The sequence below is a fragment of the Colletes gigas genome, unplaced genomic scaffold, assembly GCF_013123115.1.
Source record: "Colletes gigas isolate AHSC1104 unplaced genomic scaffold, ASM1312311v1 Colletes_gigas_Sc00003, whole genome shotgun sequence".
Lineage (NCBI taxonomy): Eukaryota > Metazoa > Arthropoda > Insecta > Hymenoptera > Colletidae > Colletes > Colletes gigas.
This window is the reverse complement of record NW_025106632.1, coordinates 5,453,955-5,470,561: the sequence shown is the minus strand read 5'-3', so window position 1 is coordinate 5,470,561 and position 16,607 is coordinate 5,453,955. Positions and strand designations below refer to the sequence as shown.

Here is a 16,607-nt window from a genome sequence, read left to right as displayed (position 1 = left end):
CAATGATTTCCTGTGTTTGCGAATAATGTACATACGTCAAAACTGTGTACAAAATGTGTACAGTATGTCAATGAGTGATCTTTACCAATCATTTTGTTTTGAATGTTATTTAATAAGGACGTTGACGATCCCTGTCTCTGTCACCTCGGCTGCAAAAGAAAAACCACAAACGCTCAAATACGAAATTAATAATCCGTCAGTCGCTTCTGTTCCGTGATCGCGGAAACAGAAAACGCAGATTCTAAGCAAACGACCGCTAACTTCCTGATAAGCTCATCTAACATTAGAAACTAATTAAAGGAACTAACCCGCCGCCTCCTCTCATGGGTCCACCTCGACCGCCTCGTCCCCTGTCTCCACCGCGGAAACCACCTCCTCGGCTACCCCTGTCGCCTCCACGGCCACCTCTGTCGCTTCTGAAACCTCCTCGGCCACCCCGATCGCCGCCACGGTTACCTCGTACACCACCCCCGCCGCCGCCTCCACCACCACCAGCGCCCTCTGGTTTCAAACTTTTACAGAGATTGCATTGATCTCTCCAGGCGAAATTTGTGTTACCACACTCGGGATTCGGACACCTGCACGAACACAAGTTACAAAGAAAATGATTTATAGAAACTCGAACACGATGGTCACTCGACAAGAGACGAACACCCATTCATACTTCTTCTTTTCTTGGGTCATTTACAGGGTAACCAACCCTGGGAAAAATTATAATGGAGAATACCAATTTGTTAATGGAGGATTCGTTAAAAAGTTATTAACATTTAAAGTTCTGTCTTTACTGAATTTTTTTCTCGAAAATACGCAGGATTTCGGAGGTATGTCTATCCACCAAAAATGATTGTAATTGACCCCTGTAACTAAATATAATTTTTTTATAATGATTTGAAATTTTTTAATTTCGTCTAAAAATGTCAGTACCTTCTCGAATTTTTTTCTAGAAAATGGGTAGGATTTCGAGGGTAGGTCTAATGACCAAAATTGATTGTAATTGACCCCCGCAACCGAAAATAATTTTTCCAGAATGATTTGAAATTTTTTTTTTCATCGAAAAATTTACCTAATTAGATTTTCGGTAAGGAATTTTTTTCTCGAAAGTGCGTAGGATTTCGAAGGTATGTGTAATGACCAAAAAGGATTGTAATTGACCCTCGCAACTGAAAATAATTTTTCCGAAACGATTTGAAATTTTTTATTTTCGTCGAAAAATTTACCAAAATCGATTTTCGGTAAGAAATTTTTTTCTCGAAAGTGCGTAGGATTTCGGGGATATGTGTAATGACCAAAAATGATTGTGATTGACCCCCGCGACCGAAAATAATTTTTCCAGAACGATTTGAAATTTTTGAATTTAATTGTTAATAACTTTTTAACGAAGCCTCAGTCAAGAAATTTATATTCTTAATTTTCGTCTTATTTTGATCTCTAGAATACCCCATTAAAATTTTTTCCCAGTATACGTGAGTCACATCACAATATACTATACTTCATAACCTAAAATATACAGCTAAATAAAACGGAGAACATACACACACAGACAGAGTCAGTCACACTACAAATCGTCTACCTCCTTTTGCTAATTTATATTTGTTCATAAATAATAATATACACTGAATATAATTATTATCAGTATGTACGTAACATTTTTATTCATTGCATCACTTTAAAACTCTAGACCAGAGAATCAATAATTTAAAGTACTCCAAGCGGTGAGATAGGATAAAACAAATAAATCTAAAAGAAAATCGAGATAAGTGAGAGATACTACAACAAAGGAATGTAAGATTCCAACGCTATAGGCGACCGTTTGTGACCGCCTTCGATCGTTGGAAAGTGGCCACGGAAGGCATACTGATATGACCCAGATACATAATATGTTAATTTCTTCATTAGCTGAATTTTTGCCAAGTTTTTTGGTTTTCTAATAGAAAAAAGGAACGGTATAGATATACTGCTGTCGTAGACAGTTATATTGGGTTGGTCGATAACTTTTGGCGGATTTATTATTAGACGTCGCACTTATTTATCTTCTTGAATTAATATCTACTTAACCCCATTTTCCATTTATTGATATATTCTGATAACTGATGCTTTGCCAATCATATTGCAGACAAAGTAATTCAATTTGCTTCACTTGCTCAATGAACTCTTAATAAAAAAAAAATGCTAGACTAAATTGCTAATCGAAGTTTGAATAGTCTCCAAGAGGAACCATGCTCAGCATAAATTTAACACTAGTTCCCTACAATTAATTTCATTAAAGTTACATTCTAACTCTGGATTAGTGATGTAATCATATTAGTTATACATTTGAAGAATCCTGACATGAGTAATAAGACACTACGTTTGGCTTCTCCTTAATTTCAGTGAACAAAATTCCGAGTTACGTTTTAATATTGAACATGAATGAAGACAAAAGAAATCAGTTTTTCCCACTTATACATTACAAGATCCACATCCAAACAGAAAATAAATTTCTTTCTTTCGATTACATTTTTATGCTCAAAGGTAAAACGAAGAATGAATTATCATGAAACTTTATATTGATTATTGTATGTGTAAAGACTTTGTAGAAGTACGTGGCCATCCATTGTTTGTCATCAGTAACAAAGTCCAACTTTTTAAGCGAACTTTCATAAGCGTGACTTGCCTAAAATTGTATTCAATAGATGACCACCTACTTGTGTTATAATCTTCATACATAAAATAATGTTAGATTGATTTGTGCTTTGTTAAATAGGGTTTAGTGACTATAGTCATCGATAGGATACAGCAAACGTGTATAGTTCAGGCCACGATATAGCGAGGTCGTAAACTAAACTCTTGAAAGGGTTGGGACTGACTGCTGGCTGCACTTAGGCGACATCTTGTTTGAGGGTGCCTTTCTAAATATCTTTCTGTGCCCGTAATTGCACTATGTATTATATGTTAGCGTCAATTCCTTTTTCAAGGGGTGACACGTATCAGGATTAATGCATTTGGGGCTTTGACCAGATCCTCAAGAGTATCGTAGGTGTCGATACCCGGAACCATAAGTCTGTTATCACAGACTTGGACTGACATAGTTGATACTCGAGGCCCTACGAATTCTAAGAGTCGAGGATTCAAAGGTACCATGCATGTGGTCATGGTGTTGCACGACACGTGTAGTAAGATAAGGATTTTCTAGAAGGCCTTTATTTTGGTAAGAGGACTGTGATGAATCCCACGGCACTTACCCCAGAACCTTGGATCGCTTAGAGATTTTTAGTAACATGTAAGCAGGTAAATTAAGATATCAACGACTTGAGTAAGACCTTTACCTGTTACGATACCCCTAAAAATGACGACACTAGATAAAACATTTCTTCGTACGGCCCTGACTTATGGTCTAAGGCCCATAGCTGCTCATATTTCTCTCAATTCACTTGTTTCGGGAGCTGAAACGTGTAAACTTTGACACCTACTCGACTTTACGATCTCGCTATATCGTGATCCTGACTGTAATGGAGGATTCTTGTCTGAGATATTCTCGAGTACATATTTAACCCATTTGCACTCCAAATTATATTTCAATTTTGTTACCAGCAGCTCCCAACGCTTCTAAGTGTTCTATTTGAAATTTACGTCAACTAAAAAATAAAGCAATTTAAACAAATAGAGGAACAAACAAATTCAATTAAATATCTGCTTAATTTACACTGATGTTGTATTTTGTAATTTTCAAGTGTATGTTTTCAAGTGTAAAAAGGATTGATTTACTTTCTTCCTTCAGGTATTTCTCTGTTTGAGCAAACTGCACAAACTTTATGCCTTCTTTCGGAATGTACGAAAATGAAATTGAATTCGATTGATTTGAACTTGAAAAAATGTCAAGTGGGACTCGACAAAGGAGTTCTTGACATAATAACTGATGTCGAGTCACGCTCCACGCAAGAGTGCAAAGGGTTAACATGGTCGATTTAAACGGGGCATTATATATGAGTTATGTAATAATATAAATCTGAGAAACAATGCGTACCTCCAGTCTCCGCCACGACCAGCTCCATCGCCGCCGCGTCTATCATCGCCACCGCTGCCTCCACGGTGGTGATCGTCTCTGTCACCACCGCCTCCGCGGCCGCCAAAACCACCGCGGCCTCGGACACCGCCGCCGCCGCCTCGACTTCCGCCACTGCGGTTGCCTTGCCAGTTACTCTTATGCTGAGCAATCTGCACTTTTATAGTACGCCCTTTGAACTCTTTCCCGTCGAACCAGCTTATCGCCGAACGCGCGGCGTTCTGGTCGTCGTAAGTCACGGTGGCTTCGCCTTTCGACTTGCCAGTATTCTTGTCTTTGTACATCCACACTTTTGGCTTGCCAGTACGCTTATCGTGCTAAACAATTATCAACGTTCGCATTACTTCTTCTCACATGTGCAATATGTTACAGCGTCCCACAAAATATTGCGTTAGTTTTGATTTTTATTAACCCCTTAACATTCATGCCCGAGTCTGACTGCTTTGAAAAACGATATTTGTTTAAGGGATGATGATATTTATTTTCTTTCAAATTGTACGTTAGATACAATATCGTAAATAACAAAAACCGCATTTTTTAGAAACGAATCCAACAAAGAAAACTGATCATTCTTGGCTAACCCGAAAAATATGAGCGCTAAGGGGTTAAACAGCTAAAATAAGCAATATTTTCTGAGACGCCTAGATGAAGATTTTTGATCTTTCAAGAAATATGAACGTACTTTTATTATACCAATCGCTCCAAAGTGTTCGCAAATTTCTTCCTCCGAGATTGAAGGATCCATACCAGATACAAATATAGTATCTTCTTGAGTAACCATTCCATCGTTGCCACCGCCACGGTCACCGTAGCCCCCTGCAATGTAATAAGAGTTAAAAAGCGTTCTGGTACCACGATCCACGAAGTAGGAATAATACTTGCAAATCTACTTTGTCCCTAAACCTACTCAAATCTAAGCTAAACGAGTGGAAAACTTTTTATGTCGGGTTGAAAACAGCTAACAAAAACAGTACACCATGGAGGAACAATTAAATATTGCAAGCCATTTGGAATTCCGCACCCAGTTCGCGTTTAGGACAATTTCTTTTCTTTTTTTTTTTATACAAGTTATAACTACGCCTAAACACTATTACTTTCGAACGTTAAGATAGTTTTAAACGTTTAAATTACTTTTGCTCCTTTTCTCCTCGAAGGATAACTAAGTACGCTTAAATGTTATTATCGGTTTTAATTAATCGAAAATTTAAATTACTAGTTTTCTTTCTCAATGATCTTTTCCCAAGCGAAAAGAACTCCTCCTGCGATATACATTAAGAAATTTTTAAATTCGTGTATGCTCAGGAACATACACTGTTATTGATTCATGTTAGTTTTTACCCGACGAAGACGTAAATTTTGTCTGGCCTACCCGTACATGATACCATCCCTTCTTAACGATATTCGAGGTTCGTTACTTTGTCGATTCATAGTACTTCAGTTATTACACTTATACAATATTTTTGTAACACCTTTATTGTATAGAATTACCGACTTTAGAATATATTGCATTCTTTTTTTTTTTTTACCCGTGCATTAACAAAAATATTAGTACTCATTGACCTAACATTCTTAGTAGCATATAATGATACGTAGAGAACACAAGGTTGCAGCTTAACATACAAAAGGGCTGCAACATTACTTTTACCCTTACCATTTACCTATAACATACTTTTTTTTTTTTTTGGGGAAGCCTCGACTTATCAGGGGTAGGTAGTTAGTTCACCAGCTGCCTTTTATGTTTGATCTTATCCTGACACATGTTTAAAAATATTGGAGTATGCGTGCGAGCAGCAGAAATGCTGATGTACGTTGCGGATAATTATTTTACCCAAAATAATTCGCTCATTTAACTTTTGATCTCTAATGCGATGTTCGTTTGTACGAAACGCCCTATTCCATGTTTTAGACGATGCTCAGGAAAGCGAGATTTAACGTTACAAGCGCATAGCGCATTCGTATTTACGACAGACGATTATTATTATTTGATATAATTTCTGTTATACTATTCAGGGATGTTCGATTCTTGTAAAAAAGAAACCCCTTCCGTTATAAATTATATTATTAAATTTTAATTATATATTATAAATTAAAATCATTGAAATAGATAACCTAAAAATTCAAGTCTTGCAAAATCGTTTTCAAACCTCCATATTTATATTTAAAACATCAAAAAGGGGGAAAATTAACCAGAAATTAAGTAGTGCATAATCTATAATTCATTGTTTATTATTTAGAATATTCCCTACTTTTGAAAATAATAGTTCTGCCAAAACGATGTTCGAAGACGTATTTTACTGGAAGCTTTTATAAAAATCGACTTTTTCAAAACATTTTATCGAAAAATACGATTTACATGCAATATTCTATTTTAAAACTTATTGGGTGATTAAACTTCAAAGTGTCGCCATTTTATTTTAGAATGACTGCAACTATGGAAACCATAAGAAAAACAAAACAAACTAGTAAAAATGCTTGTTTTTATCGCAGGAAGATCGATTCAGAATCGAACATCCCCAATTACTATCTTTTTGTACGAAGAACGATGTCACCTGTTTCCAATGTGAATTTTGTAATACGCATAGACAAACTATTGTCGTCGATTGGAAAAAGCAATTGGTGATCAAAGCAGCTCTTATAACGCTGCAGTAACATCATAGTGATTACCCTATCTTTTTTTGTTTTCGTTTTTTTTCTTTTTAAACATGTTAAAAAATTCCGGACAAACGTTAGTTGCCAGAGACAAAAATACACCCCTAACAATGTTGCATAGCAGCCCTTTCATATAATACAAGTAACCGAGTATTTAGATTGTAAATATTAGAGTGAAAGCTTGAATAGCACCAGACTTGTACAGACAATCTGGTGCATTTACCTTTGTTATAACCACCACGGCCACCGCCACTGCTAAAACACAGAAGCAGATATACCAATGAGTTGACTCATGGACAGACTGATCGATCGATCGATGCATGGCGAATCAAATGCTGCTCGCCACCTCTCTTCTTGATGTACCTACTGTCTAAATGTCTGTAGTCACCATATTACTTAATACTAGGGACAAAGTCGGCGTCTCTCGTCATGTTAGTCTGTCGCGTCCGGCATGCAAAAAAATTACCTACGTATCGTGGTTACGATACCGTGAAAATAACGAGAACAAAGCACCGCTTTGTCGCACAGGCATTATTAACGGCTTTGCACGAAATAAATTGGTCGATGCAATTCTCGGTAAAACATTATCCTATTCACCAGATATATATATATACAAATATTGTATATTTGAAAGTTTGATGGTAAGAGATTACTACTGATCGATCTACGAAAGCATACACATCGTATTTCTGGCTTTGAAACGAAAGTAAAGGAGAGAAAAAGGAAAATAAAGTTTATCGTGATTATTTCTTAAAATAAAAAATAATTATATCGTACGAATAACCGTTATGTTAGGAAACAGTCAAAACATACTGAACGAACGTCAAATGCATTCATTGAAATTTCAACTTAGAAATGCTATTTCTTGATCATGTAAGTAACTGCAATCTCTTACAAAAACTTTGAACGTCTTTCGATTGTCTAGTCGATTTCAATAACCCTAAAATAGTAATGCTTAAAACAACAGTGGCCCCAGTGGCAGTATTAACCGCTTTACAGGTATGATCGATGCGAAACCTTTATTATGATATGCGCATCGTGTGTTTGCTTATTGCAGCGATGCAGAATCAGAACGTATCACACATTATTACCATTTTACGTCATTTGTCATATACAACCTGTTTTTACCTTTACCAGTTATACCTGTGCGTTAAACCTGTAGGCACACTTCAAACATATTAACGCCCAAAGGGCATAAAAACCATTTGCAAAGAGACAACAAGTTTTCATTACTGTCATAAGGAACTTCATTTCATACCTTGATTAATTCAATGAATGTATTACCTTCCCACCGAACATTATTGTGGACATATATCGGAATCTTTTTTTTTATTTTGCTTTATAACTTCCCTCGCCATCGTCATATATGTATACATATGTAATGTAAGAAATGAACTTACTTGTAGCCACCGCCAGAGCGGTCATTGTATCCCCCACGATCGCCATATCTACTGCCACCACCTCCTCCTTGGCCTGGTATACACAATAAAGAATTTAGATTTCTCGTCCACGGACAGAATTTCCTCGAGCATTCTATCGTAACTGTTATATCTCGACAATCGAACTAACACGTTCATAAATCGATTTTTACTTAGAAATCACGAAACTTCGATAAGTACAAACTGTACTGTATTTCTTAGGTTACTCAGCCTTAAAAATAATCCCAGAAATATTCCATGGCTTCTTTTCACGAAGTCGCATGCTTCAAACCATAAATCGAAAACTTTTTACAATTACGATAAAATACGATATTTTACTTAACACTAGATTTACGAAACCCGCCAATTTCACGAGTTTCAGATTCCATACCTAAAGTTACAGAACTCATAAATATTACTTGTCAACGACTTAAGAATTCCACAGACCGATGCAAAATATTTTACAGCGGCAAATTTTCGATGAGACTGCGAATTTGTGGCGTTTTTTTTTTTTTTTGCTGTGGTTCTCAATTTGCGATGTTTGGTGCTGCTGTTCATGGACAAAAGACGATTGCCAAACAAAGATCATGTTTTTGTTTTTTCGTCACACGCTGTTTGGCGCGAGCATGGTTTGCGAATTTCGTCATTGTTGCAACTTGACAATTTCGCTATTGCTGTTGTTGCAAATAGTTTGCGTCAGTCTGTGAAATTCTTTACCTTGAATTTGATCAACGTAACTATAAACTATAACTGTAAATCTAGTGTTAATCACGAGCACGTGTAAACATCAATTTACGCTTGTTTATAATTTCAGACTTATGATTTGAACTGTATATAACAATCAGTATACCTCCACCATAGCCTCCACTAGAATTGTTGCGATTATAACCACCGCTACCTCCGCCCCCGTGTCCATAATTTCCACCATAACTGCCACCACCGCCGCTGTTACCTCCAGAACCACTGCCGCTGCCATAACTGTTTTGGTTGTAACTCTGCGGCTGATTGTAGTCTGGGCCACCGCTGGAATTGTAACTGTTGTAACTGCCATAGTTGCTTCCAGTATTTGGTGGTGGTTGGCTATACTGATTATAGCCGCCACCACCGCTAGATGGTGGCGGATACGAAGTATCCTGACCACCAGTAGGTGGTGGCTGGCTGTACTGATTGTACCCCTGTTGCTGGTAATTTGAATACTCTGAAACAGACAGTCAAACATTGTTAAACACTGTCAGAACATATTTTTCGATCGAAAAACGAAATATTTCCAATGCACAATTCCAGAGTTATGTATTTTTTATTTTACTAACAAAATTGGACAATGTTTATCGCATAAATCGACTTTCCTCGTTGTTCGACGCATAAAAATATTAAAGCAAGTTGAGATAAAGAAAATCAAATAATTTAGGATAAACTGAAAACGACAATGAAAAAATCTGCCAAAATCGAATAACAAAATGGAGTAGAATAGTGGGATGAGACGCTTGAAATGCCGATCAATAAAGTTCGCGCATAGAACACACAGGGATGCGAAATGTTCCAACAGTTTTTTTTACATTTTAATTCCTCGTTTTGTAGCGTCTCGTACGATTTTCCATTCTGTATTTCTGCTAATGATTCAGAACGTCGATTAATTACGAAGTTAGAAGGCTAAACGTGGCGATCGTAGAAGTTAGGTTGAAATACATTATTCGGGAAGTCTAATGGAATACAGGGCTCGAAGAAAGCGATATTCCATCACTGGAACACTTATTTAGCGATTTAAACGTAAGAATTTAACAATTTCGGTTTACTTACGGGTGTCCGTCATCGTGCCTTCCTCCGGTAATCAAATCGCTACACGGTAGAAAAAGCACGTAATGGCGGGAACCGAGCGACTTTCCAACGACGATTCTGAACGAGCCGAGCTCAATGGTCAAACTCGGCGTTTTACTGCCGGATGTCGGGCACGAAGAACGGAAGTCTTCTTCCCCAGATGGCGCTGCGAACACATTAATTATTTCGACCTCAATTGACTATCGTGGTAATATTTGCGAATTCAAATCTAAAATCTAAAACCGTCACAGTGGCATAGAAAGCAGTGTTGCGTGATCAAAATTAAAATTGTACTTCAACGCTATCTTTCTCGATGTAATATAATCATTTACAGTAAAATGGCGGAAGAAAATGACAATTCTTATAAAACGAGGGAAATGTTAGTACTAAAATTTGCAACATTTTTATACTAAATAAAAATTCAATTTTGGAAATTTTACAAATACAAAAAAAAGAGATTTTAGTGTAGAACGAAACATAAAGCAATCAAAGATTTTTAAAAACAAACGCTTCATATCAAATTCTTGATTAAATATTATTCTATTAATTAGGACGATATTGTTTTGTCACCTAGGCGACCAACAACACAGAAACGGCCCTGAACAAGATAACATCACGATATTGATAGATGTCATCGATCGATATTAAATGGTGAGAATTTTATTTACTTCGTACAAAAATTGTTGAAATGATACAAGGAATATTCCTACAATTGTTAAATCTTTTTTTATCAATATATCAATACATACAGATGTTTGAAAGTTTTGTTAACGTCTTCTTTACGACGTAAAGCGCCCCCTATTTCAGAAAATACTTCTTTAAATTGAAATTATATCAGTATATTCTTGTCAAGAAACGAAAAGATTCTGAAATGAACTGTTTCAAACTGTTACATCAGAATTTTGATTAAAAACCTGTAAGAATCGAAATGATGTTATAACAATTATAAAGTAAAATAGTATCATTTCCGGAATGGTACGTGCAGAAATAACTGTAACGTATTATTATTATTATTAATATTTTCCTTTGAAAATAAGATACAACGCAGGAAAAAGAAGCGTAGAAAATTTTAATCACTCTTGAACTTAATTTTTTTTTATTATCCATTGTATCATAATACTACACTTAATTTAAATTTTCAGTGCAATGCAATATTTTGTTTTTTTCTTTTTGTTCGTGAACAAAAGTCACTGCATATCGATGGTCGAGATTAAAAAACGTTATTCTAATGCAGCGACATTTGTTTCCTGTTACTGTCTTTTTCAATACATAATATTTACATGAACAGTAATACCTCCTTGTTTACACTAACGATTCGAACCTATATCCTATTATCTCATCAAGATTCTTAATTTCTTCGCGGTTCATTCGTAATTTTCTGAAATGCCAGCAGGGAATCAGAAATCGTAAAAATCAGGGATCGAATGAACCTCTTTCAAGAAATTAATGCTCTCGATGGGCTAAACAGTATATTGCAGCGCACGTAAACTGTGTACATATACACGTGAAACACAAATACATTTTACACAGTCGATCCTATATTACATACTCATAGTGTACAATTTTCTGTAAGAAAGTATTCATCATCCTCAAACATAAACAAAATAAAAATTAACACTTTGCTATCGCGAAAGATCAGGTATCGATTGAAAGTATACTATTTAAAAAGACAATGAAACGAGGGGAACGAATAAGTTCAAAAAAAAAAAAAAAAGAAAAAAAATTACATAAATTGAATAATTCAATTATAATTTACGAAGATATTTAGATCTAATAATTGTCTGTACATGTGTTTATTCTTAACGGAAATAAGAGAATTTAATTGCGCCTATAAAAATCGTAATGTCAGGTCAAAAGTCAGATACAAACAGAAAGGGTAAGATTAAAGATCACGAATTGGAATGCTGAGATGGTGTTAATCCTCCGGTGTGTTCGGGACTATGCTTTTGTTTTTTACGCTTTTTCTCCTTCTTACGTTTCTTCCGAGCTTCTTTTTCTTCGTCGTGTCTTTTCTGCTTTTTATGCTTCTTTTCGTGAGTATCCGAACCGCCAATATCCGTTGTCGTTGCTTCCTGACCGCTAGGTATCTCGCCCGGTTTGTGTTTGTGCTTTTTATGTTTGTTCTTATGTTTTCTTTGTGGAGCTTGATTCACATAGCGATACTGCTCCGGTAACTATGCAAATACAAAATTTATTAGTTTCGTTCAAATATTTTACACGATAGATCCTTTTTTATAAATCAGATTTACTTACAGGCCCAGGATGTAAACGAAAGCCAGCTAATTGAACACTGGTCAATGGTAACAATTCTTTTCCACCTATCGGAGGTTTTTCGATGACGGATCTCAATGAGCTAGAAAAACAAAAATAAAAAACACAATAATTTCCAACGAAATGATCAATGTAATCTAGAAGCGTTAGGAAGTTTACAAAATTCGTCGAACAACAACTTTGTCCGTTAGAAAATTGGAATGAACTTTATGAACACTCCGATACATCGACATACCTATTATCTAGATGACCTGGTCTGTCTATTATTCCAGGTAAATTAGGTAAAAAGGAGGAAAGTTGTTCTTTGAGTTTCTTTCCACTAAATTTACTATAAGAATGTTCTAGGCCATAATAGGCCATTAAATTTGTTGCCCCTGTGAGTTCACTTTCTCCTGGAAAAGACGCAATGTGAATTTGTTAGAAATAACATTATCGCAAAGAAACTATTGCGTTGAACGGAAAGAACGGAGTTTTTTAATACTATATTTGTAAAATTTTTGTGGTTTTAGCTAGAAACATTCTTGAAGAATGGTTTTAATTTCTTTGTAAGTTTCGGAGCTTTATTGTTTCTATGGTACTGGTAGTTTCCTTAACAACAAAAGACCAATATAATGAAATACTCGAAATATACTTGTATAACATGACTTTCCTTTCAACCCAATATAATATAAAGAAAAGAGAGAAAAACCGTACCAGGGGGTTCCTTCATCAAGTAAAATGGCCCACTATGGACAATAGAAGGATTCTTTCCCAGGGAAATGGTTGTCTTTAAGGTCCCTGTCGAATCCTGACGCGATACAACAGGGGAACGTGCGCCCCTGGGCGATGACTTTGGTGAATATTGCTCCACTTTGTTACGAAACTGATCGCCCATCATCATCCTTTGATTTTACTTCATGGCACCTTCACTACAATTAATGAGCTCTAGCGGAGAGCACAAATAATCGTTTAAAGTTTGTTTTGGTTAACCAATGAACGTTTATGCTTTACTAAAGCATCAAAGAACAACTCGGTGCTACTACAAAAATGCACAACGAACACATAATTCTCGTATTATCGTGTACAGGCACCATGCAACACAGCGACAACGGGGATACATAATTTGATAAGTTATACAATCAGTGGTACAATATATAAGAAACGTTTCAAGATTTTCTTTTTTTTTTTTTTTTTTTTTCAACTCAATTTCACGAAATATAAATATTTGGGGTTGCACAACGATCATCACCACAATCTACACGGCCACAAATTAGTTGAGATACCGATTGATCGTTTCGTTAACATCTTGATCGTATCACTCATTTCGGTTTCGTTCGTAGGTTACAATTTGTACAAAACGGAAACTGTTGTTGTCACTAGCAAGACATCACGAACAGAGTTCTGCCTCTAAACTAGAAATCAATTAAAAATTTTACACTGTTATGGTACTTAGTCGAGTACATACTGACGCAATTATATCTAGACGGATCCGTGTATAATAATTCATCTAAATCCATTATTTCTTCGGGTATCCCCACTAACCAACAAACCCTCCTTCTTGTTCTCATGTCTTACCGAAGCACCACTCGATTAAACATATTTTCCGTATCCCTCTTTTAAACACCGTTCTAGCACATCGCGCAATCACATTAAAAGCGAACACTTCGAAAACTAGACATTGCTTCTAGATCGAGAGACATGTACGGAGCCCAGGTATATAGATAAGCAACCATAAGCGAGTTAGATGCATCGTAAGTGTCATGCTTGGAAAGTTCAAGGATGTGCAGTTTCGGTGCAACAACAGGTCGACAAAACGAGCAAATAAAATTTAAAGGATGCGTTTCGATTTCTCGACGGTACTGACTTTCTCGTTAAAACCTTCGTACGATCGAGCGGAACATTTTTGATTCATATCGTCGAATTATTTCATATTTGCGTTTCGCAATTGCACACGTTCGGAACGTGCATGCATGTGAAACGTAATTCTAGGAGCGTTCTCAATGCATCCGTCAAACGTATTTGTTTATGATTATGAACGTTGTGTGTAAATAAAAAAAATTATTCAGATTTTCGTTTGTTTTATGTTGCATCGGTTTATACGCTCGCGACGCAACGTTTTTCGATGTGCTGTGAATTAATATGTCGTGTCTACAAATAGATGTTATTTAACGAAGAATCGAGTATTTGTTTACTGTAAATAAAAATTTTATTTCTCGAAAAATAATACAAATTCTTTTGCACTCTGTAGAAATAAAATTATGTCCATCGTACCAAGGATTCTATTCGTTAATAAGAGTGGTCTTACTGCTCGTCGAGTTTATTTCTGATTTTTTCGAAAGCGAGTATTCGATCAGTTCGATGATCTCGAAATTTTTATACGCTATAGCCACCTCCAATGGTGTATAACCGTTGCGATTTTTCCGATGCAAATCAGCCCCTTCCTCGACAAGATATCTATATGGTTTAATGAACATCGTTAAAACGCAATTCGTAATCTCTCGATACGCGTCTATTTCGTACGTGTACTTAACAGAGCCAACATCAAATTCCCCGTCATGGCAACGATATGCAACGGCGTACGCAAACCGATGTCTGTCGTATTTAAATCTGCTCCGTTTTGAAACAGAAGGTCCAATATATACAGATCCGATATGCTTCGCGCGGACAAAACAATCTCGAGCAGCAATCCTAGTGAACTTTTATGAGGCGCGGACGAAACCGTTGCTCTACGAAATCAAGAGTGATTCGAACACGGCGTTTGAAATACTCGAAAAGGGCTTAGTTTAAGTTAGGTTTATATACCCGAAGGACAACAGCAATTTGATCATAGAATAGGACCGCCTTCGCAAAATGCAGGTGTACAATGGACATTCGTCAAAGACATCGTAAACGTTTGTATTCGCATTGTTTGTCAACAGTACGGTGGCGCTCTCGACGTCCTTTTGAAGAGTAGCGTAGTGCAACGGAGACCGGCCTAAGCTGTCCGTGCAATCTATCGTGGCGCCATTTTCGAGCAGTTTCTCGAGAGCGTTCGTGTGCCCGAGGAATGCAGCCTTGTGGAGCGGCGTTAACCCTGTACAAAACTGACTCATTTGGACTTACGATTAGTTCGAGGAACGTTCGATCTACGCAAATTACGGTAAGTAATAACTGACAAGCTTGACGCGCCAGAGCAGTATATTACAAATATTATGGACAAAATATAATTTTAAGCTTGTTGCATGTAACAAGGAGATTGTATAAATCATACTACTATTTATGGTGTTTCGTAGTTACGTTGTTTCCGTTAGCAACGCGATCGACATTCGTTTCAACGATCAATTATTGTCCAGTTCTCAGAGATAGGAATATACAGGGTGTTCCCCTCAGGGCCAAAATAAGACGAAAATAAAGAATATCAATTTTTCGACTGAGGCTTCGTTAAAAAGTAATTAAAAAATTAAATTAAAAAATTTCAAATCATTCTGGAAAAATTATTTTCGGTTGCGGGGGTCAATTACAATCATTTTTGGTGAATAAACATACCCCCAAAATCCTACGCATTTTCGAGAAAAAAATTCGGGTAGCTACTGAAATTTTTCGACGAAATTAAAAAATTTCAAATCGTTTTAAAAAAATTATTTTCGGTTGCGGGGGTCAATTACAATCATTTTTGGTGAATAGACATACCCCCAAAATCCTACGCATTTTCGAGAAAAAAATTCGGATAGCTACTGAAATTTTTCGACGAAATTAAAAAATTTCAAATCGTTCTGGAAAATTTATTTTCGGTTGCGGGGGTCAATTACAATAATTTTTGGTCGATACACATACCCCCGAAATCCTACGCACTTTCGAGAAAAAAATTCTTTTAGAAGAAACAAATTAGTATTCTTGATTTTCGTCTTATTTTGGCCTCTAGAATCTCTTATTAAAACTTTCCCAGGAGTGGGCGAACACCCTGTATAATATGTAACGTTGACAGAGTCGGACTAAATACGGTTTAGAAACGGTTACCGTGCTTCGTCTTCGACTCGATATCAACGGAAGGCTGATCGCAAAGCAACTGTATCATCTCGACGTCATCGTGCTCAGTCGCGATATGAAGAGGCGCTAAGTAATCCGATCTTCTGCAGTTCACGTCAGCGCCCTAGGCGGCGTTGCAGTCGAAGTTATTACCGTTCGAATATCGCGATGTCGCGGCTCGATTTATTTTCATACCTCAGATAGCGCCTCCCTCGCGATGGGAACGTGTCGCATGGTGCAAGCCTGCAATAATTTCCAATTAACGTTGGCGTTTATCGTTTCTGGCCAAATAGAGGGATCGACGATGGTCACGCGTTGAGACGGTAATTTCTTCATTTAAAATGGCAAATAATAATGTATTAAAATAACACAATCAAAGCAGAGGGAGAACAGAAATATTTTGAGGATCAAATTGGTTATTACAATTG

At 36.5% G+C, this 16,607-nt stretch overlaps 3 protein-coding genes across 10 annotated transcripts; all 3 read right to left on the bottom strand.

The window, feature by feature from the left end:
• Window positions 1–10: 10 nt before the first annotated feature.
• On the bottom strand, window positions 11–10,041 carry LOC122404495 (RNA-binding protein cabeza). 4 transcript variants are annotated; one of them, XM_043408487.1, is made up of 9 exons: window positions 9,907–10,041; window positions 9,283–9,307; window positions 8,960–9,132; window positions 8,092–8,164; window positions 6,915–6,946; window positions 4,725–4,858; window positions 4,004–4,359; window positions 309–578; window positions 11–149 (listed from the first exon to the last, which is right to left on the bottom strand). In XM_043408487.1, exons 1-9 carry the CDS (start codon window positions 9,917–9,919, stop codon window positions 110–112), a joined length of 1,116 nt encoding a protein of 371 aa, XP_043264422.1. In that variant the 5' UTR covers window positions 9,920–10,041; the 3' UTR covers window positions 11–109. The 4 variants fall into 4 exon arrangements, with proteins under 4 accessions (XP_043264422.1, XP_043264420.1, XP_043264421.1 ...); XM_043408485.1 differs by having other exon boundaries at window positions 8,960–9,307; XM_043408486.1 differs by having other exon boundaries at window positions 6,915–6,943; window positions 8,960–9,307.
• A 1,634-nt stretch (window positions 10,042–11,675) lies between these two features.
• LOC122404494 (mediator of RNA polymerase II transcription subunit 19) lies at window positions 11,676–13,908 on the bottom strand. 5 transcript variants are annotated; one of them, XM_043408480.1, is made up of 5 exons: window positions 13,458–13,908; window positions 12,889–13,119; window positions 12,431–12,587; window positions 12,178–12,277; window positions 11,676–12,098 (listed from the first exon to the last, which is right to left on the bottom strand). In XM_043408480.1, the coding sequence occupies exons 2-5, from the start codon at window positions 13,073–13,075 to the stop codon at window positions 11,814–11,816; spliced, it is 729 nt and encodes a 242-aa protein (XP_043264415.1). In that variant the 5' UTR covers window positions 13,076–13,119; window positions 13,458–13,908; the 3' UTR covers window positions 11,676–11,813. The 5 variants fall into 5 exon arrangements, with proteins under 5 accessions (XP_043264415.1, XP_043264418.1, XP_043264416.1 ...); XM_043408483.1 differs by having other exon boundaries at window positions 13,640–13,908; XM_043408481.1 differs by having other exon boundaries at window positions 12,889–13,586; window positions 13,750–13,908.
• Window positions 13,909–14,453: 545 nt separating this feature from the next.
• LOC122404754 (serine/threonine-protein phosphatase 6 regulatory ankyrin repeat subunit C-like) lies at window positions 14,454–15,266 on the bottom strand. The gene is made up of 3 exons (XM_043408977.1): window positions 14,977–15,266; window positions 14,706–14,900; window positions 14,454–14,628 (listed from the first exon to the last, which is right to left on the bottom strand). Exons 1-3 carry the CDS (start codon window positions 15,264–15,266, stop codon window positions 14,454–14,456), a joined length of 660 nt encoding a protein of 219 aa, XP_043264912.1.
• Between the last annotated feature and the right edge of the window lie 1,341 nt (window positions 15,267–16,607).

Bases quoted from the DNA above. Each gene is read 5' to 3' on its own strand.
- LOC122404495 (XM_043408485.1), bottom strand. The intron at 4,859-6,914 runs GTAAATGCACCA...ATTACATTGCAG, and splicing joins CCGTGGTGGTTATAACAAAG to GGGGCTACGGTGACCGTGGC. The intron at 579-4,003 runs GTACGCATTGTT...GTGTTCGTGCAG, and splicing joins GGTCGTGGCGGAGACTGGAG to GTGTCCGAATCCCGAGTGTG.
- LOC122404494 (XM_043408479.1), bottom strand. From the start codon at position 13,075: ATGATGATGGGCGATCAGTTTCGTAACAAAGTGGAGCAATATTCACCA. The intron at 12,278-12,430 runs GTATGTCGATGT...TTGTTTTTCTAG, and splicing joins CCAGGTCATCTAGATAATAG to CTCATTGAGATCCGTCATCG. The intron at 12,099-12,177 runs GTAAGTAAATCT...GTATTTGCATAG, and splicing joins TTCGTTTACATCCTGGGCCT to TTACCGGAGCAGTATCGCTA.
- LOC122404754 (XM_043408977.1), bottom strand. From the start codon at position 15,266: ATGAGTCAGTTTTGTACAGGGTTAACGCCGCTCCACAAGGCTGCATTC. The intron at 14,901-14,976 runs GTATATAAACCT...TTGATTTCGTAG, and splicing joins AAATTGCTGTTGTCCTTCGG to AGCAACGGTTTCGTCCGCGC. The intron at 14,629-14,705 runs GTTAAGTACACG...TAAACCATATAG, and splicing joins GGGAATTTGATGTTGGCTCT to ATATCTTGTCGAGGAAGGGG.